At 59.9% G+C, this 27,366-nt stretch overlaps 2 protein-coding genes across 26 annotated transcripts in view; one reads left to right on the top strand and one right to left on the bottom strand.

Annotated features, from left to right (window-relative positions):
• SUPT20H (SPT20 homolog, SAGA complex component) overlaps nt 1-20,521 on the top strand; it is a 28,011-nt gene extending 7,490 nt beyond the window's left edge. For 14 of the 25 annotated variants that reach the window (XM_045838898.1, XM_045838900.1, XM_045838888.1 and 11 more), the window contains exons 6-26: nt 698-827; nt 1,739-1,842; nt 2,918-3,034; nt 3,124-3,177; nt 4,226-4,365; nt 4,553-4,709; nt 4,828-4,884; nt 5,929-6,000; nt 7,116-7,267; nt 8,252-8,278; nt 8,783-8,815; nt 9,371-9,488; nt 10,128-10,230; nt 10,365-10,523; nt 12,188-12,494; nt 12,985-13,139; nt 15,257-15,312; nt 17,046-17,177; nt 18,079-18,184; nt 19,456-19,562; nt 20,214-20,521. In XM_045838898.1, the coding sequence (XP_045694854.1) occupies nt 698-827; nt 1,739-1,842; nt 2,918-3,034; nt 3,124-3,177; nt 4,226-4,365; nt 4,553-4,709; nt 4,828-4,884; nt 5,929-6,000; nt 7,116-7,267; nt 8,252-8,278; nt 8,783-8,815; nt 9,371-9,488; nt 10,128-10,230; nt 10,365-10,523; nt 12,188-12,494; nt 12,985-13,139; nt 15,257-15,312; nt 17,046-17,177; nt 18,079-18,184; nt 19,456-19,562; nt 20,214-20,348 (2,421 nt within the window). In that variant the 3' untranslated portion in view covers nt 20,349-20,521. The remainder of the gene's footprint in view (nt 1-697; nt 828-1,738; nt 1,843-2,917; nt 3,035-3,123; nt 3,178-4,225; nt 4,366-4,552; nt 4,710-4,827; nt 4,885-5,928; nt 6,001-7,115; nt 7,268-8,251; nt 8,279-8,782; nt 8,816-9,370; nt 9,489-10,127; nt 10,231-10,364; nt 10,524-12,187; nt 12,495-12,984; nt 13,140-15,256; nt 15,313-17,045; nt 17,178-18,078; nt 18,185-19,455; nt 19,563-20,213) is intronic. The other 11 variants (XM_045838903.1, XM_045838894.1, XM_045838911.1 and 8 more) reach the window with 10 other exon arrangements.
• An 89-nt stretch (nt 20,522-20,610) lies between these two features.
• Nucleotides 20,611-26,731, bottom strand: EXOSC8 (exosome component 8). Its single transcript, XM_045838915.1, has 11 exons — nt 26,673-26,731; nt 25,753-25,789; nt 25,464-25,527; nt 24,807-24,880; nt 23,466-23,511; nt 22,507-22,612; nt 22,377-22,422; nt 21,686-21,782; nt 21,303-21,423; nt 21,103-21,209; nt 20,611-20,818 (listed from the first exon to the last, which is right to left on the bottom strand). The coding sequence occupies exons 1-11, from the start codon at nt 26,687-26,689 to the stop codon at nt 20,703-20,705; spliced, it is 831 nt and encodes a 276-aa protein (XP_045694871.1). The 5' UTR covers nt 26,690-26,731; the 3' UTR covers nt 20,611-20,702.
• Nucleotides 26,732-27,366: the final 635 nt, after the last annotated feature.

Raw genomic sequence — 27,366 nt, 5'->3', positions numbered from 1 at the left:
ATATGTGTATTACATTTTCTGATGGGTTTTTAACAGTAGTTTCTAAGGAATAGTTGAATTTGTATAAAATTGCTTAAATTGCCCACTTTCTGTTAACAACTAGGTATTTTTGAGTTGAACATTTCAGCAGATTTGAGCTGTTGAACTTGTTTGAATCTAATTTAGGCCCTAAAATATTTAGGAGATGTGTACCTCTACCATCAAGGAAAATGCCCCAGATTTCACTTTTTTATTTTATTTTAATTTATTTTAATTTTTAAAAGTTCTATATGTTTCTTACTCCCTGGGAGAGAGGGAAACATCAGTGTGTGGTTGCCACTCGCACACCCCCTGCTGGGGACCTGGCCTGCAACCCAGGCATGTGTCCTGACTGGGAATCGAACCAGCGGCTCTTTGGTTCGCAGACTGCCACTCAACCCACTGAGCCACACCAGCCAGGGCAACTTTTTATTTTACAGATCACTGGTTTTTCTTTGTGATATGACTCGGCATAAAACGTGGCAGTAGGTCAGAATTCCGTTTGCGTGGATGGTGGGCGCTTGGCAGCTGTGTTGTTGCGGGTCCCCCCTCCGTGTTCAGGGGTGTGGCGTGGCGTGAGTGCCGCACCAGTGGTCCGGCTGCCTCTGGCCAGCCGTGGTGGTGGTGGCTTGTCACGCTCGAGCCGGGTTGTTGGTGTGACCTCTGCCTCTTTTCAAAGCAGAAATTAAGAAGAAACGTGAACTTGCTGGAGAAGCTTGTCATGCAGGAGACTTTGTCGTGTTTAGTGGTCAACCTATACCCAGGAAACGAGGGGTACTCTCTGATGCTCAGGGGGAAAAATGGATCAGGTAAGGACCTCCTGACGGCAGCAGCCCAGAACCCTCTGCCCGGCGGGGTGGGCTGCCTCCAGGAGCGCTTCCTTACCCCGCGGAGCGGAGCGCTCCGGCAGTGGGGACTGAGTCCCGGGTGGCCCTCCGTGGGGTGTTCTGTTAGCGTGTTAGAAGTCGTCCTAATGCGAGTTACCCCCTGAAGTGTGCATTCGAGAAGTGCGTTTGGTTGAGACAGATGGTCGTAGTTACGAAAGATGCGGTTTCTAAATAATTGTCAGAATTTTATTGCCATCGTTGTTTTAGAGTAGCACAAGGTGTCTTACGGTATGTATGCACGCTACATTTTGAAATATGCTCTGAGTCTGAAACGTTCAAATTTAAGCAGGCTTACTGCCTTTTGAGTAATTTACACATGTTAACATTTTACTATTATGAATGTGATCATGCAAATAAAGTTTACAGTCTTATAGTTCACTGAAGAGGCATCTAAAAATTTTTGATACAGTTGATATTATGAGTTCTACAAGGAACTCACGTAATTTTTCTCGTGTTGGTAATTCATGATAAAATGCTACACCAGGAGAGTTTTGTCCTCTGAGTGACCATTTTCCAGATGAGGCACCAGGTGGCACTGGTTTCCAGGTCAGACGGCGGGCGCGGAGCTGGGCGCCCTCTGGCCGTGGTGTGTGATGTGGCCGCCGCGCCAGAGGGTCTCCCGTGGCGTGCGGGGCGTTTCCCTTCAGGCTGGAGTCCTGCGCGGTTTACTAGGTCTTCAGCGATACGTAAAGTGACTACTTGTAGGACTCACATGAAGAATGACTTTAGGGGAGCCTTGCCTTTATTTTAACTTCTTGGAATGTCACTTAAATTATGCGCCTAGGCTTTTCTGTGAGCCGCATAGTTTCAGAAACTTTGATTTTTAAATTAAGATTCCGAGACCATCCGACTGCCTTACGAAGAAGGGGAGCTGCTCGAGTACTTGGACGCTGAGGAGTTACCTCCCATCTTGGTTGACCTCCTGGAGAAGTCCCAGGTACGAATTTTTTTCTCTGTAACATGTCCTTAGGTTTGTCGGCCACGTGTTGTTTGGTAAGAACGGGTGTTTGTTTGCACTTGTGATCGTTCTTGGAGCGTGAGATGAAACAGCGTGGGCCGCTGTGTGAGAACTGGTTTGCTGGGATGCTTGTCCTGTGGGCGGCGCCGAAGTGCGCAGGCCGAGTGGGTTCCTCGGACGGCACTACGGCAGTCAGCCCGTCGAGGTCATGAAACAGCAGCAGAAAGGGTCCCTGCCTCACCTTCCTCAGTGTCCGCACGTGCTCAGGACCCCTGCCTTCCGGGTTCATGCCTCCTCGCTCCCAGTCTCGGTCCACGTCCTCTGTGGTGTCCGTCACCATCGGAGGTCACTCGGGTTATCTGTTTGCGAGTTTATGCCCTGCCTTCCCGAGCTGGGAGCACGTGTGGCCTCACCGCTGCCTCTGTCCGTGACGCTTGTTAGACGACGCCTGGCGCACAGTTCACGCTGCAGTAACTCGGTGGGTGGGTGTGGGAAAGCATGGGCATGACAGTGACCGGTGCGGTGAGTGACCGTGGCCAGCGGCGGTTAGTGAGTGCTGAGCCGTAAAGGTTCTACCTTTGGACTTGGAGAAAGGACCGGCAGACAACACTTTGAACAGAAGATCATTGGAATCTGTAGTTAGCTTTCTTCCTCTCACTGGTAAAGACCGTCTTCTGGGCGTTCGAGCAGAGAGTAGCAGCCGTATGCATGAGCCGCGCCTGCGGCCGGTCCGCTGACAGTGCGTGACTGACAGAGTCCGCGCAGTGTGGCCGCAAGCCGGGGACAGCAGCGGTCCCAGCGGTCAGCGGCCTGAAGTACAGGCGCGAGGGTCGGTCTGTAAGGAGAAACCACCTCAGGCTGCTTCTGGGGCCAGAGTGGGGAGCGGGAAGTGGCTCCTTTAAGGGTTTACGTGTACAGTGGTAAGTCCGATTGAGAGTGCCCGAGTGGCCAGGAACGCCGCGTGGGCGTGTGAAGACCCCAGAACACTCGGAATCAGCCCCTTCGCCGGGCCCTTGGGAAAGGGCACTCACTCGAGCACGCTCTCGCCCGGCAGGCCAACATCTTCCACTGCGGGTGCGTCCTCGCCGAGGTCCGGGACTACCGGCAGTGCGGCCACACCAAGCCCCCCGGCTACCAGAGCCGGCACATCCTGCTGCGCCCCACGATGCAGGTGAGGGCGCCGCGGCCTGCGCGCGGGGCCTTCCGGGGCTGGCGCCCGTGCGGCGCTGCGTGCCTTCTCACCGCTCCGGTTTCTTCCAGACGCTCATCTGTGACGTGCACTCGATAACAAGCGACAACCACAAATGGACCCAGGTGAGCAGTTTCGGCTCTTAATCCCAGACAGGCAAAACGTAGGATAACACAACAGTTGTCACTAAGTCAAGCAAAAGATGCTTTGTGCCCCTAGTTTTACGTGGGGCTTCTGCGACCCCGGGGCACAGGGTCTCTGCGGATGCCGTCGTCGTGAGACCGTGGGAAGGACGGGGCCGGGTATCGGGAGGCCTGGTGCACTGGCGGTGCGTGCCAAGGGCGCGCGGGCGGCCCCGGGCGGCGTCCGAGCTGTGTGTGAAGCTGCTCCGGCAGCGCACGCAGGAACCGAGGGTGAGAGCGGCCGTGGTTAAGGGAGAGTGGGTGTTGCCACGCGAGTGTCGTCACACTTGTGCTTTTGTGTGTTCTTTAACATTCCCGTAATCAAAGGTTGAGTGGGACTATGGAAGGAAGCAGTGGGATTTTTCCTTGCAAAACTTTTTATTCAGCAACACGAACTGACTCGTTTGATTCTAGAAAATTCAGTTACAGCTGTGAAAGCATTCCGTAGATGAGTGAAAAAAGCAGGGTTCAGAAAGTGAGGTACCTACCAGCAGGCAGCCCGTGCGCTTGGACCTGGGTGCCCAGGGCTCGCTGGCACAGGGCCGGCGTGGTCACCGCTCTGTGGAGAGAGGAAGCTGAGTGCGGGACGGGGCCACTGCTCCTGCTCCTGCTCCTGCTCCTGCTCCTGCTCCTGCTCCTGCTCCTGCAGAGGCCAGGGTCCACCTCGGTCCCGCAGCTCGGGAGAGGAGCGCTTTGTCCGTGTCGTTCACTGCGTCCCCTACTCCTGGAAGGCTGCCCGGCGCACAGTAGGTGTGCAGCCAGTGTGTGCTGGATTAGGGAGTAGGCACCCTCCCGGTCGGACTGCCGCGTGCCCCGGACTGCTGGCTGAACCCCCCCGCCCCCGCCCAGCAGTGCCGCCGTGCCAGCAGGGTCAGGGCTCGAGTCCGCACACTCCAGCCCTCAGCGGCGCGGCGAAGGCCGTGCGTGGGGCAGGGGTGCCTGCGGCTTGGAGGTCTCTCGCCTGGGCCTGACACGTGCGCCCCCTCTGCAGGAGGACAAGCTCTTGCTGGAGAGCCAGCTGATCCTGGCCACGGCGGAGCCGCTCTGCCTGGACCCGTCGGTCGCCGTGGCGTGCACCGCGAACAGGCTGCTGTACAACAGGCAGAAGATGAACACGCGCCCGATGAAGCGGTAGCGTCCCCTCGGGGCGGGCCGGTGCTCCGGGCGGGCTCTGCGCACGCCCCTCACTGCGCGCACGCACTCGGGTGTCGTGCACACCCCTGCGGGGCGACCGCCTGGTTGGTGCTTCCCGGTCGAGACCACGTGCATTCGGAATTTCCTCTGTAGCTTTGCTTAGTTCAAATCTCCTCGTGTTCAGGTGCTTCAAGAGGCACTCCAGGTCCTCTCTGAACCGCCAGCAGGACCTGTCCCACGGCCCGCCCCCTCCTCAGCTGAGGCTCCTGGACTTCCTGCAGAAGAGGAAGGAGAGGAAGGCCGGGCAGCATTACGACCTCAAGATTTCTAAAGCGGGGAACGTAAGTTTGTGTCTGCGGGAGGGACGGGTTGGCTGCTCGGCCTCGAGCCTCGCCTCGCCGTGACTCTGTGTGTGTGTGTGTGTGTGTGTGTGTGTGTGTGCTGTCTCTGCTCCTCCAGTGCGTGGACATGTGGAAGCGGAGTCCCTGCAACCTGGCCGTGCCTTCCGAAGTGGACGTGAGTCAGCTCGGGGACCGCACCTGCTCCCACACAGGGCTCCTCTGTTCAGTAGTGACGCACACTTCGGGGACACCGCGAGGCTCGCTTTTCCAGAAAGTGCTCAAGCGTTAGACACTGTGGTGTTCCCTCACGTTCCCTGGTGTGAGACTGACTGTGTGACGTGGGCGTCCGGAGCAGGAGTGACCCCCAGAGAAAGCTGACCTGCAGTTGGGGGGGGGGGGCGGTGTCCATTACAGAGACAGGCGCAGAATGCCTCTGGGGTTTTCCAGACTTGGTCATGATTGTTCCCTCAAACCCGGGTGACTGGGGGTCACTGATCTTGGAGCCAGGGCCAAGATGCGGGGCCTGCGGCAGCGTTCTTCCCGACCCTGCCGTGCCTGGCCGGAGGCCGCAGGGGGCCGGTGGACGAGCGGTCCCTGGTCCTCTCCCGTCCTTCTCCATCCCGCTTCCCTGTTGCTGCTCCGCTCTCGGCAGTTGCCTAGATGTCCGTGCTTCTGCATCCTGTTCAGGCTAACACGCGGACTGTTGTTCTTGTCCGTGATGTTTTTTAAGGCGTGTGAAAAGCCCCACCCAGAATCATCAGAAGCAGACTGCAGGTGCAGCTCGGGAGAGGCAGCCCCCGCCCCCCCCCCCCGACCTCGGGTGGCTTGCGTGGCCCCCCCCGGAGGCAGCCTCAGAAGCAGAGAGTTAGCGTCCTCGCGGAGGCTGGGCTGCGGCCCCCGAGGGCAGGCCGCACTGCTGGCACACGCTGCCCGGCCCGGAGGGCACGCTGCAGGCCCGCCCCCCCTCCCCGGGCGGGAAGGAAGGGCGTGCGGTGCTGTCCCGAGGGGCGAGCGCACTCGGACTTTGTTTCCAAAACCGGCTGGTTGAGTTGAATATGTCTGGCGAGTTTTAAACTACTGAAGCACAAGTCGTCGGTGATGCTAGTGGATCAGGGATTCTTGTCCTGAAAAGGGTGTATCGTGTTAAGCCACTCAGATTCCCCTCTTGGTCCCAGTACCGATTCCATTCTGTCCCACGTGTCCCGCTTTGGTTGCTCAGGTGGAGAAGTACGCGAAAGCGGAGATGTCCATCCAGTCGGACGACTCGCAGCCAGCGGTCTGGCCGGCCCACGTGAGTGACCTCCGGGCCCCCTGTCTGACGGCGGGCGTGCACCAGGGCTCCTGCTGGGCGGGGCGCGCGGCTTGCTGGCCTGTCCTGTGCTCTCTCCCTCTGGAAGGACTGCCTGGGCTTTGTTGAATCAAAAAAACAACTATTCAGTTTTGTTTTTCACCGAGCGTGGCTGCCAGTTTAAAAAGCAATTTCAATGCGTAACTACATTTTTACCTTTGCTGTGGTGGCACGTTGGTAGTTCTGATTTGGGAACAACTAGTGAATTGTTCTAAGTATGTCTCGGAAGAGAAATGTCCTGTGCAGGTTTCCCTGTTGGCAGGAATAACTTCTCACAGGGAGAGGAAGGTGCAACTCACTAGACTAGGATGAGTCTGGGAGGGACGTGGGGAGGTGCTTTGTGTGCAGGAGCAGGAAGGCCGATGGCCCGTGTGGACGGGCCTGCCTCTGAGCGCTTTACTGTCTCAGAGCTAGGGTTTACGCTCACGCGTCCGGTCTGTGCCAGCCAGCCCGTGTCACCCCGGCACCCTTGAACAGACACCCCAGGGGCGCTCCTTCCCGGAACCCCTGTGGGGAGGAGCCCTGGGCGCCGGCTCCCCTCCGAGGCGGGCTCGGGCAGGTGCCGGCCTGCCGCCTGTGCCCGCTGGCTGCACCTGCTCCACGGGGTGCTGGGGGCGGAGCAGGGACGTTTTCGGCCTGAAGGAAGGGTTAAAAGAGTTCGTCTGAGCTGGAGCTGAGGACCAGGGCCAGAAGCAGAACCGCAAAGGGTTGGGAGGCGGCCTTTCTGTTGTACGTGTTTTCACGGAAAGGGAAGACGGGAGGAGGGACCCGTGCCGTCCCACTGGTGGTGAATGGAGGGGTGCAGCAGGGAAACCTCTAGGACCGGATAAGGGGTGGGGTGGGGTGGCAGGTGTCCCCCGCCCCGGGCGCGGACCCCCGCAGGCCTGGGGAGGAGCCGTTCCGGCAGAAGCAGGGGTGAGGTGTGGCGAGGGCCCGGGGGCAGGTGCCCCACAGGGTGAGGGCGCCGCCTCCGCCCTCGCCTGCCGGGTCGGGAGTGGCCCGCCCGCCCTGCCCTGCGGGGAGCCCCGGGTCACGCGGGGACGCGCTGTCTTCCTCAGGACGTGAAGGACGACTACGTGTTTGAGTGCGAAGCCGGCACTCAGCGGACCAGGCTGACCATTCTGCAGTCGCTCGGCGACCCCCTGTACTACGGGAAGATCCAGCCTTGCCCAGACGACGACGAGGCCGACGGCCAGGCGTCTCCGCCCCAGTGAGTGCTCGCGCACGTGGCCCACGGCGCCGGCCGTCACGCTCCGTGCCGCACCCTCGGACGCAGGGCACGCGGAGAGCCTTCCCCTCAGGGCCCACCGGCCACTCGAGTGCTCCCCTTTGCGTCGGCCATGGGCCTGAGCGGTCACCACGCGGGCCGAGAACTGCCGGGAACGAGAGCAGGTGGTGGGGGCTTGCGGCCCGGCTGCTCTGCGGGGTGCGCCGAGGCACCCCTCTGGGCGCGCTCACAGGCCACCCCTGGCCTTCCCGCCCCGCGGGCCGCCCCGGGTCTGAGTGGGGAGCAGGCTTGCGGGCGGGGGTGCCCAGTGCGTGTCACTGGCCCGGAAGTGTGTGTGCCCGACGGTGCCCGGCGTTACGTGCGGTGTGGGGTTAGTGCAAGGCATTCAGTTTGGTTCTAGCGGGTTGGTGTCTTACTCGAGTTGGCGGTGTTGTGAAGAGAAGGAAGACGGGCTCAGGGGAGGAGCCAGGGCCGGTCTGTGTGAGACCACTCGTGCGGCCCGCGCTCGCCCAGCACGCTGCCCGAAGTCTCAGCAGGAGGGTGGGGTTCGGAGAAGAGCCCCCCCGGGCCCCGAGTGGGTGTGCGTGGGAAGGACCGGCCGGCCGGGCCTCGGCCGCGTTTGCCACGTCGGCAGTGCCCGCTGCTGTGGACGCGGTCGGAGAGACCGGGTGGCTCCGTCGCCTTGAAGATGCGCACGGGTCCCTGTGAGAAACCTACTGAGCCTCTCGAACACGAGGGGGTGCCGCGTGCTCGGTGCTAGAGGTCAGCCCGGAGAGCCGGCCGGCTGGACTCGCCCGACCAGAAGAGAGTCGGGTCGCTGCCGGCGCAGCGGGCGTCGCCGCAGACGTGCCGCGCGGGCCAGCACCCCCGGCCGCGCTCGGTCGTCGTGAACCGCTGATGCGACGGCCGTGAGTTCAAGTGGGAGCTGCGCTAACCGGGCTTTTTCTCCTACGTTTCTTGTTTCAGCTCCTCCACAGACGACCATTCCAATTGGTGAGTGAAAAAACAAACTCACTCTTTTAATGTGTTGGGAAATCGCATAAATGTCTCGCTCTCTAAAGACTCTGTGAAGACGTCCTCTCTGAGTTGGCAGGAGGCTCATGGGGTCTGGTCCTGCCCTGTGGGCTCCTGGCTGGCAGGGCCAGAGGGGCACCGAGGTCACCGAGGGGCAGCCGAGCACACCGGGGCCGGAGGCGGGGCAGACCCCCCCATGGGCGGGTTGGGGCCCCTGTCGGCCCGGGTTCTGTTCTGATACTTAAAAGTTTCGTACCAAAGTAAACCTCCCTTAAGTTACGTCAGCTCAGTTACTCACGAAATTATTTTATTGCATGTAAAACTTTGTCATTGCTTCACAAGCTTAAATGTATTTTTAATTTTTTTAATATATTTGTAGATTTTAATTTGTAAAATTATTGTCATTAAAATATAGACGCTTTCAAAAGTAATCCCAGGGCTAGGAGAAGTCTTACTAATGCTTCTCTTTTTTTAACATTTTAGGTTCGTTATTGGGTCAAGGACCGACGCTGAGAGGTATTTCACTAACATCTCCATTTTTGACCTGGTGCATGTGAAGGATTACCCTTTAGGGACAAGGGAGGACATCCTAGACTGAAAGCTTGGTTTTAGTTAGGCTGTATGAAGCACTGGGGTTTTTAGAAACAGATTCAAGGAGGTGACCATGAGAAGAACACTGTTGCTAGTGCAGCTCTGTTTTAAGGGAGAAAACGTAGCACGTCTGTGGTGGGGAAGAAGGGGGACCTTGGGGCAGCCCTTCGTAACCAGAATGTGAAGTGAAGTTAGTGGTAATTATTTTGCTTGTTTACTGGTTAGATAACCCCTGTAACTTCCATATTCGAAATAAGACGCTGGAAGTGTGGCCTGCGGTCACTGGGGCTTGAGCGCGAGCTTGCCCTTGAAGAGACGGGAGGGGGGTGCTTTCAGCCAGGCGGCGGGCCGTCGAGTTCCCGTCTCTGTGCTGCTCTCGAGGGACGTTCAGCTGGGCAGCCACTGCTCGTGCCCTGCGGCGTATCTGACGCGCAGGGGGGTGCCTGCTTCTCACCCGTGCTCTCTGCTGTGCCGTGCCAGGGTGGTCACTCAGTACCAGGAGCTGGTCCAGAGCGAAGCCAAGTGCCCCGTCAGGGTGTCGCACAGCTCCAGCGGCCCCGCCGGCCGGGGCCGGCCCTCTCCGGGGGGAGAGACGGAGGTGGGTGCACTGCCGCTCTGGGCCGGGCTCGGGCGGGCTCGGTTCTTCCACTCATCCACTCATCGGAGGACGTGCTGTTGGCCTCGGGGGCGGGCTGCGGCGGGGGGAGCAGCAGCCGGGGGAGGGAGAGACGGCGGGCGGGATGGCGCTCCGGTCAGCCGGGCTGGGGCTGCCTGGCCCGGCCAGGGCTGCACTGTGAGTTGTGGTACCTGATGTTGTTAAGGGCTATTTTCTGAGGGATACTTTTAACTTTATTTTCTTACTGAACTTTTTATAAAGGGGATGTTCAAATGCATACGAGGCAGAGCAGAAAGTGTAATGAACGCCCGTGTGTGGGAGTCACAGGCCCCCACAGTCGTCGCTTTCCTGGGCGAGGGCTGAGGGTGCAGCGGGGGGCTGCCGCCCTTCTCCCGGGCCCCCTCTCCCCCACTGCGGCCCGGAAGCTCTCCTCCTCTGGCTGTGGGCGCGGGGCCAATTCAGGGACCTCCTCATTCAAAGTCAGGCTCCTCGTCCGCAAGCGTTGCAGGGGCTCGGCAGAGAGTCCGTTGTGTGTCCCCCAGGAGTTAGTTAGCGCGGGGTTACCTTCGAGACAGTGCCCGGACAGGGATTGTGACGAGTGTGCTCCCGTCTCTGTCTCAGCAGCCGGAGGCCGCGTCCGTGCAGTCCTCGGTGCTGGGGAAAGGTGTGAAGCACCGGCCACCGCCCATCAAACTTCCCTCGGGCCCGGGAAGTGCTCCTGCAGGTACACGCGCCCTCCAGCCGGGCCAGTGCTGGACCGCGGCGGCCGTCCTGTGATCGTGACTCATCTTTGGCGCCTGGCCCGCCCTTGGGCGTGCACAGAGTGGTGAGTCACGGAAAAATTCCACGTTCCTCCAGGTAACTACTTCACGCCACAGCAGGCCAGCAGCTTTCTTAAGTCTCCGACTCCTCCTCCTGCTTCCAAGCCTCCGAGTCTTTCTCGGAAGTCATCCGTGGACCCCGGTCAAGTCGGCCTGCTTTCTCCGGCCGCCCTGTCTCCTGCCGGCTCCTCACAAAGTGAGTTCTCCTTCAGATGCGCACCCGAGCGCTTCGTGGGCCTTAGTGTCAGTGTTCCTTGGACAGCGTCCTTGGCCAGTGCAGTAGTGGGAGCGGAAGCACTGTGTGCCCCAAATGCATGAGTCCTGGGGTGCTTCAGGCAGGCCTCTCGTTGGCCGTGTGTATTCTGTGTTGGGTGTAACTGTGTCTGTTCCTCGTGTCTGTGTGTGCACTGTGTGTGCCTCCTGCACACCCACAGCTTGCACCCCTTTAAAAACCTGGCAGTTAGAGATGGCGAGAGGGTTCCAGAATACTCTTAGTCTCAGTGCACACTAGGGTTACTGTGCGTGTTACCTAGACCGAGCAGCTGACACGGAAAGAGAGTGCCGCGAGCGGTCTCGCTCCAGTCCTGTCTGTGTGTGTGCGGGAAGCCAGCTGTCGCTGGCGTTGGGGGGGCGCAGACTGAAGGCCAGATTTTCAGAAACACTCTACACTCCTGCAGGTGGCCGTCAGTCACGGAACGTGGTGGTGGTCATAGAGCATTATTCTGGAGAGAGGAAAATGTGGTTTTTAGTGTGGATACTTTTTTAACATTAAAAAGAGTTACACAAGAATTCTAGCATGAGTTTGGGAGAATTTCTTCAGATTAACTAAATATCTGAGATATTTCAGTGCCAGTTCGCAAAACATTCAGTTTTTTAGATTTTTTGCAGGTAAGCGCAGCGTGCTAAGAGAGTCAGTGCACTGCACAGCAGTAGGGCGGTCCTCGCAGTAGAGAGAACATCTCCATCTCGATAGCTCAAAAGGTGTCATTTTTCTGCCTTCTTGTTTTGCACAAAGAAAAAATTATAAATTTCCTGGAAGTCTTATTCACACTTCTCGTGTTGTGGGTATGGATTGTGTTGATCTGCTGCACACAGTTGTTGCTGTAGGCGAGGGTCGAGTGACAGCTTCTGGACATTCACGTCTCTCTCCTTTCTTTCTGCAGGACATGAAAGCTAAAAAAGAAAACACCTCAAGAGCTTTTGGTTTTACTCTTTGGTTTTTGTTTTTTGTTTTTGTTTTTTTAAAAAAGTTGATAAACTGTGCATACTTCATTCACAACAGATTTTCTATACATTCTACATTTAAACAGAAGTACACAGTTACTGTTAAAGATGCAGTATTATCTATCTATCTGCTTTATTTCTGTGTTGTAAACTTGTCGGGATGAACTTGATGTGTTAGGAATTAAATAGTATATTTAGGTGTCAAATATGATTGTTAACTACACATAACTTATTAAATATGTTCAGAGTTTATCTCAGACTGTTAACAGAAAATAAGCAATACTTTTAAGTGAAGTCGTAAATAACAGTTACTTGGAATTCCTTGTAAACGCTGTAGGCCACAGGCAGCACGTGGGAGGAGAGCTCTCCCGTGGGCACTGTGGGGGGGCCGCACATGGGTGTTTCTGCCGCTGCCACCGGCGTCTCCGGGGGGCTTCCGGGCGATATACTGCATCCTTAATTGTAATTGGGTGTAGCCACACATGTCTCATGTGTAGAAATTCACCTTCGCAGTTAACTGCTTTTTAAAAAAACTGGAACAAATTGTCAGTGCTAAGTGAGATTCCATTAACCTTATTTTGAGAAGGACTGGCCATTTATAACAAACTAGCAATTTTTATCTTTCTCAACGAGCAGGATCTGGAACTCCTAAGCCATCTACTCCTACACCAACCCCTTCCGCGGCCCCACACCCTCCTGAGGCTCGGAGCTCAGCTCCTAGCGCCCCTCCAGCCGCCCCTCCTCCCCAAGGCTCAGGCTCCGCCCCCCAGCCCACTTTGTTAGCTCGGTTTGCTCAGCAGCAAAGGCCTCCGAGCCCGGCAAGGCCTGTAACGACCGTTCCTCTCTCCACCATGGTGACACCCGTCGCCCCAGGGACCAGCGCCCCTCCGGCCTTGGCCGCCTCTGCTGGACTTGGCTTCATCAGCGTGGTGGGCTCCGCGTGGTAAGTGCCCGGCGCCGCTCTCGCCAGCCCGGCGCGTCCTTGCCTGCGACGTGAGAACGAGTTGCACGTGCCCGGCACTGGGAAAGACACCTTAGGTGTGGGGAGAGGCCGTCTCAACGACGCCCGCGTGACCTCCGGTGCCACGCCTGCTGCGTGCGCGCACTAGGGCGGCACTGCCTCTCGCCGGCAGGGGCTCAGGGCTCCCTGTGCGCCTCCGGTCCCGTCCTCGAGTCCCGGGACAGGGCCTCCCCACCCAGGCTCCGTGTCGGCCCAGGCTCCGTGTCGGCCTCCGCAAAGACACCGAGCGGCACGGGGGCCGAGCTGGTGCCACTCCCGGCACAGACGTGACACGGAGCCTGGGCGGGGGTGGTGCGGACAGAGCTGTCCCGTCGCGCCGGCTCGGTGGCCGGCTTGTTCTCGGAGCCCGGGGCGCCGTGCACCTGGGCCCCCGCCTGCAGTGCAGGCGTGACGCTGTGTCCTGTCCCCGCAGCGGAGTCCCGGCTCTGAGGAGCAGCTCGAGCCCCGTGCTGGGCGGGAACGCCGGCGCTGTCGCCCCCGCCGGGGTCAGCCTGGGCGGCCTGCTGCCCTCGGGAGGCCTGCTGCCCGGCTCGCTGCCCGGCACAGCGCAGGCCGCTCCGCACACAGGTCAGCACTCGGGGGTGGCGGGGTGGGGGGCGCGGGTGCGGGGGGGGGGCACGTCAGTGCTGCGTGGCTGGAGGCTTCCGGCCCCTTCCTCCATGCAGCAGCACGCCAAACAGGCGGTTTTAGAGAAGAAAGGCTTACGCTGGAAGTGTTTCTGGGTTCTGATACTTGAGTTAAAAAGCATCGAGCAGTCAGCTTCTGGGAAGAAACTCGATGAGCTTGTCAGGTCTCTGTCTCTGCGTCCCCGACGTGACGGTGGTCAGAGCGGCCTCGCTCCAGGCGCGCGCAGGCTGTTGGAGGCACGGTGTCGTGCGCGGGAGGCAGCGCGGCCGGGCTCCGGAGCGGGCTGCGGGGCCCCGCTGGCCTCGTCAGCGAGCGGGGGTAGCGGGGCCTCGGGCACATGGGGAGCGCTCACTGAGTGCGGACTGGCGCAGTGCTCGCGCGGGGCCTCGGGCTTCCGGGGGCGGCTGTGGCTGCACGCACTGGGGACAGCGCAGCTGCGCTGGGCTCCGTGGTGCTCCTCGGGAGGACACGTCCCGGCACGGCCCCCGCCCCCTGCGGAGAGCAGGTTCAGTAAGGAAAGCCGATGGAGCGTGGTAGGAGCGCTCGCCGAGAACGGGATGACATAGACATCGGTTTCCCATCGCTCCTGGCGTGACACCCCTGAACTCCTACACTTCTGCAGCACACCAGAAGTGTATTTTTGGCCTGTCGGTCAGAACAACAGCCATGACTGTGGTTGACATGCCGAGGAAGAACCAGCGCCCCGGCCAGGCGGCCCGCCCGGCTGGAGTGCCGTGCTGGGCTGCGCGGTCTCCCCAGTCGGGGCGCGTGCAGCCCCCAGGGACACGCCGATGGGTGCCGCACGGGCCCGTGTTTCTCCCTGGAGGTTCTGCTCCAAGAGTGGTTGACCCAGTTATCTTCGCCTTTCTTACAGTAACTGTTTAAAAAGTCAGGTGCCTGTACCCGTGAGGAAGGATTTCTGGTACCAAGAATTACCAGTCAGACGCAACCCGGTCACACGGCGTGACCAGTGAGGTGCAGCTCAGGCGCACGGCCTGGGTGTCTGTGGCTGAGGACGGGGCGCTCCCGCTGGGCGGCTTCTGCGGTGCTGGCGGCTGTGGGTTCTCCTCGGGCCTGGCCGTCCCCGGGAGGAGAGGCCAGCGCCCCCCAGCAGTCAGGCAGGCGGAGCTGAGAGCAGAACCCGCTGCTCCCCGGGAGCTTCAGGCCCCGCGGCGGTGAAGCGGGAGGGCGTCCCCCCTTGTGGAGCTGCAGGCCTGCACAGTTGCCGTTGACCTCGGACGGGGCCGGGTCGTTCTTGCCACAGGGGGTCCTGAAAGGAATGCTAGTGTCGGCCTGTGTTTATCCCGTGCTGCTGCTTCCGTGTTTCACTCACGGCTTTCCCACCTGCCACGTGCCTGCCTCTCACCTTCCAACCAGTACAGTGACTTGCTCAGGGACCAGATGCCTTGCTAATCAGCATTGGTGTCGGTGTGTGTTAGAGTACGTGGAGTCTGGGGCCTGCAGTCTAAGCTGAGACTGTGTTTACGTCGTTAAAGGTACTTTTTACATTAAAAGTTGAGGAGGACAGACATGCAGCCGTGGGTCCGGGTGTGCTCTGTGAGGTCGCAGTTAGCAGCTCTGTCCCCCTCCTGACCTTCCCGTGGGCCCTGCAGACCCTTCACCCATAATGCGGGCGGGCATAGCGCACTCAGCGTAGTTCACGTCAGCGCTGGTACCGCCGAGCACCACCTGTGCTGGTCCCAAGATGGGGCGCCAGAGTGCCCTCTGCTGCCCAGCGCTGGGCAGCGGCAGCCCCGAAAAGGCGGCGGCACAGCTGTGGGCACCCGCAGTCTCTGCAGGTTCCCGGGGCCCTTGCGCAGGGACGGTCCTGGCGGGGACGCAGCCTCGGTCTGCAGTGCAGGCCGCCGGGCCACTGGCCTCGTCTGGCGGAGAGCAACGGAGTCGTTCTGTCTGCGAGGCCACTTAGAACTATGGAAAGTAAAGTACATCTGTGCAGACAGTACTGGGAATGCTACATTTTAATGCTGCAGTGTAAGGTATTTGCACATATGATCAAGTTTTAATTCCATGTTATAACCATGAGTTATGTCTCACAGGTGTTCCATTTGGTTTAAAAAACACTTCAAGTCTCAGGCCCCTGAATCTGCTCCAGGTAAACCAGCAGCCCTGCCTCTCGGGGCAAGGGTGGGTTCTCCTGTGGTGGTCCCCGAGGCGCCCACCTGTACAGACGGGCCTGGGGCCCCACCCCTTCTGAGGGCCGGTCGTCCCTTCTGCCTTCGGCGGCCGGAGGCAAGGGTGGTGTCAGCGCGCACAGACCCGCCAGCCGCCCCGGGGACACGGCCGGCAGTGGTGCCCGTGCTCAGGAAGGGGCTCCTCTCTCCACGGCACTCGAGTTACGCGTGTGCGTGTAGTGCTACCCGCTCACCGCGGGTTCCGGGCTCGCACGGGGATGCCAGCACAGCCCTGTGTTCTCTTCCTGGGCACCTGGCCGGCGTCGGGTCGGTGTCCGTGAGCTGCAGGCCGGTGCCAAGGCCGTCCCTGCGGGGTCACCCAGGCCCGCACGGGCAGCACATGGAGACGTCGGGGGACGAGCGCACGCTCCGTGGGGACTCACAGCGTTCGGGGTGTCCCCGCCAGGCCCTTGAAGGGCGGGCTCCAGGGCTGGAAAGTGGATGGGGTCATCTGAGGGCACGCAGAGAGAAGGGGGACGAGGATGGAAAGACCTGGAGACACAGAGTGGCGGGGCTGCACATCGCTGCAATGTACCAGTAGCCCACCTTGGTGTTGAGGGGAAATCTGGAAACACGTTTAGGGCCAGAGCTTGAAACGTGTCTCCTGCCCGAGGTGCAGGCCACGCCAGTGTTTGCAGCCCGGGTGCCCAGCGGGTGGGCCTCGGGCACGAGGAACGGGGTCCCCTTCTCGGAGCTGCTAGGAAGGAGCGAGGACAAGCCCCTCACAAAGGAACTGTCCGTGGCTGCGTTTGTCGTCTCCCTGACAGGGGAAGGGATGTCGGGCCCGTACTGTGTCCCGGTTCTGGCCGAAGGGCACCGTGCACGAACCTCCGCAGACCCAGGGGCGCTGGGTTCGGGGCTCACTGGGCGTTCTCCGGGGGCTCAGCGTCCCCGCCACGGAAGCCCTGCGCAGGAGGACGGGGACGCGGGGTCCCTGGCCGTTCGGCGTGCCCGGTTGTCCCTGGTGGCCCGGGTTTCTCCGGGGGCCTCGTCCGAAGCCCCCCAGGCCGTGCCCGTGCTCATCCGGTGTGCTTCCTTCCGGTCCCGCGCCGCTGGGTGGGCGCCCAGGAGGTGGCCCTGGGTGCCGGCTTGGCCAGCACGGGTTTGGGAGATGAGTTTCCGTACCGTGCCCCTCTGGTTTTCACCGGCTCTGGTCTGTGCTTCCTGGCGCCCTTCCCGCTGCTGGGTGTCGCCGCGTGAGGGGAGCTAAGGCTGTGTGTGCGCGGGCGTGTCCGTAACGTGAACCACAGCGGTGTGTGCTTGAGCGCGTTCACGCCTCTGAGAGCCCTCAGCAGCATCGCTTACAAAGGGTGTTTTAGTGGCTCTTTGTTAAGGGCAGAGATGCTTAGTTTCCTTTTAGTTTACCTGTTCCCTCAGTCCCTCGGGGGTGTCCAGCCTGCGGCCCGCAGGCTGCCTGCGGCCCAGCACACAATCGTAAACGCGCTCACAACATCCGGAGACAGTTTTGTGATTATGTGTCGCAGCGTATTTAACGTGGGGCCCAAGACAGTTATTCCAGTGTGGCCCAGGGGTGCCCAGAGGCTGGACACCCCGGGTGGGAGAATGCCTAGTGAGCATTCTGAAAATGTTTGTAGAATATGGAAATTTAAATTATGCAAAATTGGCTGTTAATCCTTGTTTAAATTCTGTACAGCTTCCCGGTGGCCCTCTGATCTTCAACACTCTGCAGCAGCAGCAGCAGCAGCAGCAGCAGCTACTGCCTCCGTTTCCCGCCCCGCCGCCCCAGCCGCCCGCAGCGTCCAGCCCGCAGCAGCCAGGGGAGCAGGTCTGTGCCTTCCCAGCCCCGTGTGCCCGGGCTCCGCCGTGGCGGCGTCCTGTCAGTGTGGGGCATGTCTCGGGGGCCTGTGCGCGGTGTATTTGCGTGCACCGAGTTCCTGTGCGGTTGCTTTATTGACAAGAATAGCTGTTAATTACTCTGACCCTCACAACACCGTACTGAAGACCTGTTGTCACTTCTGCCTCCCACGGCAGAGACGGTTGCAGAGGAGACCAGTGGTGACTCACGCCCAGCCCTGCCCAGGCCTCTCTGCCCCGGGCTGCTGTTCCCCACCCGGCCCTCACGCTGCCGGTCACGGTGTTCGCTCCTGGAATCAGGTGTCCCAGTCACCGTGGAGCTTCTGCAGCGTCAGAGTCATCTAGAGTGGGGTGGGATAGAAGGGCAGGGAGTTTAGGGTAGAAGGAAGGACCACGGGCCTTTCTGAGTCTCTGCTGCCCTTCCCCTGGGCCACGCCCCCTGTCACCCCAGCGCCCGGTCAGCGCCCGGTCAACGCCCGGAACCACCACCAGCCGGCCCTCCCCGGGGCCTGGGGGCCTGCCGCCTCCTTTCCTGACTTCCTGTGCTCTCTGGACACGCGACACAGTGTTGCTAAGACTGTCTTCATTAAACTTGAAGAAATAGTTTTGACGGAGCTCTCTAGGGAAGCTTTAGGGTTACGACTAGAGCATCGGACAGGAAGCCGGTACGGAGCCGCTGCTGAGACGCTGGCTTCATCCCCTGCCGCAAAGCCCGGGCTGTCCCTGCCGACGCCGAGCGCCCTGGGAGTCCGTCTTGGTGCCGCGCTCTTCCCGAGACCCAGCCTGACGGAGGGGGGGTGTCGCTCTCCGCTGTCTGCCAGCACAGAGACGGCCTTCTTCCTTCACAAGTCACGTGTGGTTTTTCCACTCAGGGCTCTGAGCAAGGCGCCCCCGGCCAGGAGCAGGCCTTGCCCGCCCCGCACGCCGCCGTCCTGGGCCTCGCCGGAGCGGGGGGCCTCCTGCCGCCGCAGGCAGCCGGTTGGTATCCGCGCCACTTCCCGGGCTGGGTGTCCTGAGTGTGGAGTCGGGGTGGGGCCTCGCCCTTTTGAGTCGTTTTCCTTCGCTCGCCAACATTAACTAGGAAAAAGCACTTAAGTACACTTAACTAAAGTGTAACGCGTCACCTGTTAAGTCAGTTTATTGATAGCCCTGAGAATCTCTTCCACTGACTATTGAAATGAAGTGCTTTGACCTGCACGTACAAACAGCAGTTATGTTTTGCTTACGTTGCAGCTGGTTGGCAGACCGTTACCCAGTTGCCCAGCCCCCTAGGGAGCTGCCGCGGCGGTCAGCGCTCCAGTCTCTCTAGGGGGCTGCGGCCGCGCTCGCAGGCCGTGTCGGCGGCGGTCTCCACCCGCTGCCTGTGCCTGTCTGACGTAACATTCAGTGTCGGGAGCACAGCTTGCCACTTTTTAAAAATGAGGTGTATGCAACCGCTAGCCAGTTCCAGCAGTAAAGGGAGAACCGAGGAGTTACCTTTAGTGAAGATTACCGTGTCAGTTGAAGACAGCAAGTCGAGTTTGAGGGTTGACCGAGGGCTGGTGTGAACGTTTGGACCCACCCCCCCACCCCCCCGGGCTTACTGTGGTGCTGTCAGCCTCCTGTGCAGCCGTTTCCAGGGTCTGAATTTCGAACAAGCAGGGTCTTCGGGTGAGGGCTGGGGAATCTTCGTGCGAATTTGCCACCACAACCCTGGGCAGCACAAGGGGGCCTTCTCCAGAGTGCAGTGTAGGGGGCTCCAGGCTGAAAAGGCTTGGGGAGGCGCCGGAGCCGCCTGGCTTCCCTGAAGCCCCCACCGGGCAGTGGGCAGCGAGAGGGCAGGGCTCTGCCCCACGCGGCTCAGGAAGGAGAGCGGCCCTGGGCACCGTCTCTCGGGCCGCCCGTGGGGTCCGATTCTCCTCGCAACGTCTGCTCAGAAGCCCTTGCCTCCCCCACTGGCTCTACTTGAGAACACGCCATGTTTCACGGTTTGCCAGAAAGCCCCTCTGGGCACGACAGCACTGTCCTCAGGTGTCACGGAGGTTCAGGAGGAAAGGGACCAGGGCCCGGGCACCCGTGCGGCCCTCCCTTTCCCGTCTGAAGCTGTGTCGGTGCGCCCTCGACTAACAGGAGACTGAGCTCTGAAGTGTCTGTGATTTGATTAATCCCACTGATGACTTCTCTGCATTTCATTTTCTGTGTTGTCCCTCCCTAACCCTGCGGCCTCCGCGCCCTGACGGGCCTGCTCTCCTCTCCTCTCCTCTCCTCAGCGCTGTCTCAGCTTGGCTCTGCCGAGAACAGACCTGCGCAAGGCCTCCCCCAGCAGAGACTCCAGCTCTCCCCTGCCTTGCAGCAGCAGCAGCGGCAGCAGATCCAAGTAATCCCGCCACTTTGCTCCGATCGCACTTAACCATACTGGCCCCCCGAGCGCCACAGGATGCCTTAGTTCCGCCCCACTGCCTGTGAGACTGGGCAGGGACCGGTGCACGGTCAGGGAGCTTCATCTGAAGGCCCGGTGTTCTGGCCAGCCGGTCTGGAGCACGGAGCGGGTTTTCACACCGCAGCCACTCTCCTGCGGGTTGAAAACCTCCCGTGAGTGCCGGTGGCTCGCGGACGTCCACTCTCACGGCTGCAGCGGGCCGGGAAGCAGACAGGTGCCCGTGGTTAGCGTGCCCCGCAGGGCGAGGCAGGTGGGCCCGTGCTGCCAGCAGGCGTCCTGCCCGTTGGAGGAAGGCGTGGCTCCGCTACCCTGCGCAGCGGGCGTGTGAGCGGGCTGCCCCCCGTGCAGGGGGTGCTGTGTTGCTGGGACTGTCACGAGAGCACGGGGACGGAAGCCGCCGAGTTACACAGTGCAGACTGGCAGGGCACAGTGACAGACCGACTCGGTGGGCCCCGGGCCCCTGGGACTGCAGTCTGACCCCTTTGTGAGCTCGGTGCTTCCTCCCTCCCGGTCTGCGGTCTCCAGCGCCCGCAGGGACAGCCCCCCAACTGCCGCCGGGTGTGACGCCACGTTTCCCTCCCTTTGCAGCAGCTGCGGTTCTTGCAGCACCAGATGGCTATGGCGGCGGCGGCACAGACGGCCCAGCTGCGTCGTCACCGGCACACAGGCAGCCAGTCAAAAAGTAAGGTGAAGAGAGGCGCGCCAGCCACTCCGAAATTCTGAGCCCGGCATCCTCTTTCCTTTTTCAAAGACGTAAGAGCGATGAGTCAAGAGGATTCTGAGTTTCTACTTCATCTTTGTTTAAAACGTGTCAGTATTTTACATTGCTGGATGTACAAACTTTGTACAGAAGCGCAACCCTGTGATTTTTAAATAAAAACAGGGAGATGCTTTAACCACTGGGGTTGGTTTGCCTAAGTCCTTGCTTTCACGGCGGTGTCACGGTGCACGACACGGAGGTGGCCTAAGAAACCCTGGAGATGTCTTAGGGATGCAGTTTGATGTTTATTGAGTATAAAAGGCTTGTGTGCAGTGCAACAAATAGTTTTTACAAATCTGGTTTGGAAATGTGGTGGCTTATTTGGGCTTCATACTCTTGAAGACTTCGTCCATCAGCTTCTTCACCTCCCTGTGTCTGGTGACCGCCCGGCTCACGCAGTCCTGCAGCTTGGCCCCGGTCAGCCCGCCGCCCCCTGCAGAGGGAAGGGCCCAGGTCACGCGCGGCTGCAGACCGAGGACTGTGGCCGTGGGTGCCGGGGGGCAGTCTCAAGGTCACAGGTCAGCTTCCACGAGACTGCTCGTGGTTCTGGCGCCCACGACCACATAGCAGCAGCAGGGGCTCGGGGCGGCACACCGCCGTCCTGCGCTTGCTGCACTAGGGAGGCAGTGAGGTGCACGCCCCCCCACCCCGTTCCCCTTCCGCCGCCCCCGCCCACCAACCCAGAGCTTCCACGGTTGGGGCTGAAACGGGCCGTGCCTGGCTTGTGGAGGCAGCAGAGCCTGCCCGCCTCGTCCATGACCAGCGTCAGGGCTCCGGCCGCCAGGCGCTCCTCCTCCCCGGTGGGGTCCACGATGAGCAGGGTGCTGGGGAAACAGCGTCGGGGCGAGGTCACCGACCCGCGGGACGTTGGGCCCTAGAGGCGTACTGAACGCACGGCTCTTGTACCTTCCACTTACTCGTCAAACACCGCAAAGGAAGTAGCAACCGGGTGAGTTCTAACGTTCAGGTGACTTTTCTTCTTTAAGTTAACTTCTGCCAAAGCTGTCTCTTGGTTTATAGTGACTTCCGGTAGCTGCACTAGAAACAGGCACGTGGGTGAAGCAAGGCCCGCCCTCCAGCGGGAGTAACAAACACGGCTTCCTGAACTCGCCGGTCCCGTGCGGCTGGTCCCGAAGTGCTCAGAACGTTTAAGAGAAACACAGTGTGTGCCTACAGTGTTACTAGTTTATAAACACAAACGGATGATAAGCTAAACCCTAACAAAAACCTGCAGTGTTCAAGCCCCTTAACAAAACAAAGGGCAGAGGCAGGGACAGTGGCCCTCGCTGCGGGAGCTCACCATTCCTCAAAGCCGCTAACAAGGCGAACGTGCAGGCGTCCAAGAGGTTCCCATCGCAGTCGAGGCAGATGAGGTCGCAGTAGAGGACCCACGCAAGCTGGAAAGGGCGACAGCGCGTCGGACAGGGAGGTGGGCGAGGCCACCTCCGGGCCCAGAGGCCCACACAACCCCGCACCTTCTGGGCCCGGTCACTGCAGGTGTCTGCCCACCATGCCGACAGCCAGCGGCGAGCATTTGCATCCCCGTGGCCGAGGTCACAGGTGAGGAGAGTGCTCCTCAAAGTCCCCGTGAGGACCACACACACACTTTCCCGAGGGCACCCCTGACGCGTGCGGCGTCCAGGCCGGGCAGCGCTGGGCGGCACGGGTGTGGTCAAGCAGGGAAGCCCGCGGGATCCGGGCACCCGAGGGCTCCGTGTCCACTCGGACTCAGGGTGTGTGGTGCAGGCGCACCGCAGACACGCTAGCAGAAGAGATGCCGCCGTGCTACAGAGTGGGAGAGCGCCCTTCTCCGGGGCGGTGCGTGTGGGGAAGAGGACTCCCCCTGAGGGGGCTCCGAGTCCGGCAACAGCAGCCTGGGGCCCCACTGCCAGACACTGGAGGGCCACTGCGCGGGCCGCCGACCCCCGTGTCCTCCCCACGGGGGACACTGCGGAATTCTGGAAGGACCACGGCTGCCTGACTCCGCTCACCTTCCCCGGAGAGATGCACAGGTCCTCCTTCCGGATCATCTGTGAACTGGGTTCAACGACAACACCGTGAGCGGAAGGTTGAAACCGCCCGGGCAGGGTCCGCGGCCCGGCCTCCTCCCCGGGATCTTACTTTTCAATGACGTCTGCCACGAACTGGCTGGCCACCTGGGCCTCCTCCCCGGGGGGCCCCGACCGGAACCTCGACGAGCACAGAGGCGGCAAGTCCACGTTGGGAACTGAAAGACACACGCTGCTGCTGGGGCGGGGGCGGGGGAGGGGGGGGCCAAGGGCCGCCGTCCTCAGGCAGCGCCTGGCCCCAGAGGGGCTGCTGCGTGGGGGAAGGACGGCGAGGCATCCCGTCTGGCCTCGGTGAGACCTGTGCGTGGGTCAAGCACGGTCGGCACTCCGACTCCTCACCACGCGAGGAAGGCCAACAATAGCGCTTACTCAAGACTTCGGCCCTCCGTGGGTTTTCTAGACCCCTTTCCAAGTACCCCCCCTGCAGCAGCAGGCAGCCCTCCAGTAGGCCCGACCATGCTGCATTTCAGACACGCTGGTTCCCACCACTCAAAGCAGACAGTCCAAGTCAAAAAGCCCCCGAGACGGCATGCTGGTCTCGATGACGAAGGGAAACAGACAAGTTTGCAATTACAGCCCTTGGTCTAGGAAATTCTATTTTTTTGGCTGATGACATCTGAATGCATGAAAAAACATGGATCCAAAAACTAAACAAAATTCTCTATTTTGCTATTAAGCTATTTTCTAACAGGAAACTTCAGGATGTCTCTCATCCCTGTATATTTGTGATTACTATGAATAATTTCCTTTAACTCAACTACTAAGACTTAGCTATAGCATTTGTATTAAAATTACAAAACCATGCCCTGGCTGGCGTAGCTCAGTGGATTGAGTGCGGGCTGCGAACCAAAGTGTCGCAGGTTCGATTCCCAGTCAGGGCACATGCCTGGGTTGCAGGCCATGACCCCCAGCAACTGCACATTGATGTTTCTCTCTCTTTCTCCCTTCCCTTCCCTCTCTAAAAATAAATAAGTAAAATCTTTAAAAAAATTACAAGACCATTTAACTTACCAACATATCCCTTGTTGGGGGCATCTGGAGGTGGGGCAGCAAATTCCTGTGGGAGCAAATTGGTGTTGGCTGTGGGGCCCTGCCAGGCCATGAGAGCTGGTGGCCACGGGTGACTGCCGTGCCCAGGCACCTGTGTCGGGGGCGCTCCGGACTCGACCGCCAGCCCGCATGGGCTCTGCAGGTGGCGCGGTGGGCACAGCACCACCCTTGGGCGCTCCTCATCAGGTGCCTGCGGCTCTGACAAAGGTGACCCGGGCGTCTGCTCCCCCACTCGGGTGAGCCCCCAGGTGACACACTCAGGTTTAGGAGTTGAGGGTCAGCGACCCAGAGGCTGAGCAAAAGCTCTGGAGTCCCCGGGTTCCAAGGTCAGGCCCTCACTCTCTGGCTGAGGCTTTGGGTAGGGCACCTGACCTCGCCCCACTCACCCTTCTCATCCGCAGCCCGGGCGTTCAGGAGGCCCGTGTCCAGGGACTGCTAACGAGGTCCGAGTGAGAACGCTCGGAGTCCCGAACACAGAACTGGGGCACCGGGTGCTCCAGTCTGGTGTGAGGTGTCACCCCAGCTGCACCCGGAGGACAGGGGCTCAGGGGAGGGAGCAGAGCGCTGGGCGGCCAGAGCGCAGGCCCCGCGGGCAGGCCCACGCTCTCCGCAGGAGCTGCGAGCTCCTGCACCGGCCACAGAGCCTCCCGGGTCCCTGGCCAGAGGCGTGGGCCTCAGGTGGCTGTTCTGAGGGTGAAAGCGACCGATCGTGTGCAGCACCTGACCTCAGGTGCCTGCACCGCGACAGGTGCACAGCGTGCGGCGGCCAGCACTCCCTCGGCGGCTACCCTGGAGCAGCCCCAGCTGTCGGCACACCTGCACAGACCCACAGGTTAATGCCCTCACTGGGGAAAAGGGTGTCACCAAAAACTCCTCATTTCTTAAAAAATTAAAGGTGGTGCCAATCTGGAAAATTACGACTTTACTGCATTTGACAAATATTCACAAATTATAATCAAGTCATTAAACTTGGGTCACGTTATCTCATTCTCAAAGATGAAAGCTCTAGGCAGGGCGTCCGACATACCAGCGTCTCAGGGCCACATGTTAAATACACAAACACTAACGAAAACGGATGAACAAAAACAAAGTTTTTAGTAGATTGACAATTTTGTGTTGGGCTGCCTTCACAGCCACCGTGGGCTGCACACGGCCGTGGGCCGCGGGCTGGACGCCCTGCAGGGGAGTGGAAAGTGCTCCAAGTTGCCACCCGGCCAGAGCTGCTAGCGTGTGTGCCAGCCCAGTGAGCATGTGCAGCTGATCCGGCAACCCCCATCTCAGTAGCACATGCGTGACACCTACCGCTTTAACACCACAGATCACGGCCGTGTTTCCCAGCTTCACTAAAGCAGAACCATCCGCGGTGCTAATGGAACCTGAAAAGAGAAGTCTTTAAGCAAAATGGAAAGGCAAGTAAGAAGTGATTTGCTTTCTACTAGGATTTCATACTGCTACAAACAGGCAGATGCGTATGAAATTTACTACCAGCTCACGCCGCCTTTTTAAAGTGGCATCGTATGTGAGAGTCCCTCTCCCGCCCCCGAATGTGAGTTCATCACTTTTCATTCAGTCACAGCACTGCACAGACAACAATCTCGACACAAAGCCACCGGAATTCCTTAAACATGGCAGAACTTGGCCAAACTGCTGTGCGAGTGGCTCAGAGGCCAAGGCTTGGGGCCGCCATGCAGGCAAAACTGGAAAACCCCGTGTTTGCAATGGGGGTAAGGAAGTAAGGGTGCGGCTAAGGAATCCATGTCTTGGGAGTTTGGAAAGAAGAGGAGAAAACTCCGTAGTAACTTTAAATTTTTTAATAAAGAGCAAATCAATGGAGAGAATAGTGAGTTTTTAAAATTTTTACAAATAAAAGTTCTGGACTAGTGTTAAAAAACAAGAGACATTCTACTTCCGACCCAGAAGCAAGGTCAACGCTCTACAGCAGACGGAGAGCAGCCTCACCCACGTTGACGGTCGTGGCTCTGAACTCGCCCAGCTCCCTCCCGTCCGGCCGGCAGTTCTCCTTCTGCAGAAACACGCGCGAAGGGAGGTTACGCCCACACGGATGTTGCACGGAGAGCCAGGGAAAGCACGTTAAGCCCCATTCATTGAAATCCCTTGAATTTTTAAGGTATCAGTGACATTTTAACATTAGTCTCAGGTGCACAACGGAACGCTCAGTATTTGCACATGCGCAAACTGTCTCTGAGAGCGCGAGGCCGTTACCACAAGGCGTGACAGCTCCACTCACCAAAAACCTCCTGTAATACTCCAGAGGCTCCACCGTCCTGCAACGAGTTAAAGATACGCCTGCGTGAGTGAACGACTCTTCCCACAAACCCAGGACCGACTTCCATGAACTCCCCCACCGCGCAGTGCCACCGGGAACGAAGGAGAAGAGGCGGATCTAAGGACAGCAGACGCGAGCAGCTCGGCCGCCCAGGAGCGCGGGGTGGAGCCCAAAGCCGGGGCGCGACGCCGCGGGATGAAGGCGGACGTCGGACCACCTCGCTCTGAAGCTCGGATTCTGAACTCACGAGCGTGGAAAAAAGTCCCACCTTTGCTGTCACTGCCCTGGGGCTGACACTCAACAAGTGCTTCGGTTACGACTGTGGGGGCACGCACAACACCCCCCCCCCACACACTCGCGGGTTTGCACAAAGAGAGCGCCGTCTCGCAGTATCGGGTCTCCTCTGGAACCCTGCTCATCCCCTTAAAAACTGCACTCCGAGGAGACCCTGCAGGCTTCGCCAGAGCGGCACAGCAAAGGCCGACGTAGAAACCTTCCGAGCTCGGCACCGTCCACTCACATAAATCACGGGAGAGCGAGAGCGGAGGGGCACGCGGCTCGGACCTAACGCCGTTTAAAAACACGCCACCGAGTCCGCTGGGGCCGCGCGCCCTCCACACCCCGAGCCGCAGCGCTCGCGGCGGGCGCCCGCTCTACCCCCGGCCCTCCCGGCCCCCCGTCTGCCGGCGGGAAGAAGCCCCCCGCTGCTCCCCACGACCGCCTCCAGGCCCTCCCGCCCGCCGCCTGCTTCCGCGGGGTGGGGAGGGGCCGTGGGAGCCTGGGGGCGGGGCGCTCCCGGGGAGAAAAACCCCAGCTGAGGGTTAGATGAACCCGCCACCCGCCAGGGTACCGACTCGCGTTCCCCAGCCTCCGGCACTCACTTGAACCCGGCCGCCATCTTCCCGCGCGCGCGCCTGCGCCTGCGCGGGGGCGGCACCGCGCCTGCGCCTGCACTTGCGCCCGCGCCGGGGTGACACCGCGCTTGCGGCCCAGGTGCGGGCTCCGCCTGCACATTTTCGGCGGGGACGCCAGGGTCCTCCTCCCGCTTCGGGAGACTCACCACTCCCGGGCGCTTGGACGCTGGGCCCCGGCACGCCTTCGTTTCCGCAGTCCCTAACCAAAATCTGCCTCTAGTTTTTCTTGCTTTCTACGCATTTTGACGAATCTGCTGATAAGGGATGCATGTCTCTCTTTAGAAACACACTAGTCGTCCAGGCGTTTAAGAGAAAACCTAATTTATAGCAAATTATCCAGTATTGAGAGTGAGGCATTGCAGAAAAGTGCCTGCGTCCTCGTCCCGCCCGTGTCTTAGGCTAGGCTGGAGCTTCCCTTCTCCCAGGTACAACGCTCCCGGTTCCAGCACCGGAGACGACAAGAGTCCGGGGCGCTCCAGATCGGCTCCAGGTTCCACGCTGCGGGGACCGGGCGGGCTCCCCGGGAGCTGCTGCCGTTCTCAAGGCTTCCACCTGCCTTTGGATAGGCTTGCCAGACCCAATAAAGGCCAGCCAAGTACATTTGAATGCAGATAAAAAGAGATTTCATTTTTCCCTAAGGACGTTCCCAGGAGTGTATGTT

This window comes from Phyllostomus hastatus, unplaced genomic scaffold (genome assembly GCF_019186645.2).
Source record: "Phyllostomus hastatus isolate PE091 unplaced genomic scaffold, TTU_PhHast_1.1 phas_contig_29, whole genome shotgun sequence".
NCBI classification, from domain to species: domain Eukaryota; kingdom Metazoa; phylum Chordata; class Mammalia; order Chiroptera; family Phyllostomidae; genus Phyllostomus; species Phyllostomus hastatus.
Note: the sequence above shows the minus strand (reverse complement) of the source record. Positions and strands in the feature narration are given on the sequence as shown.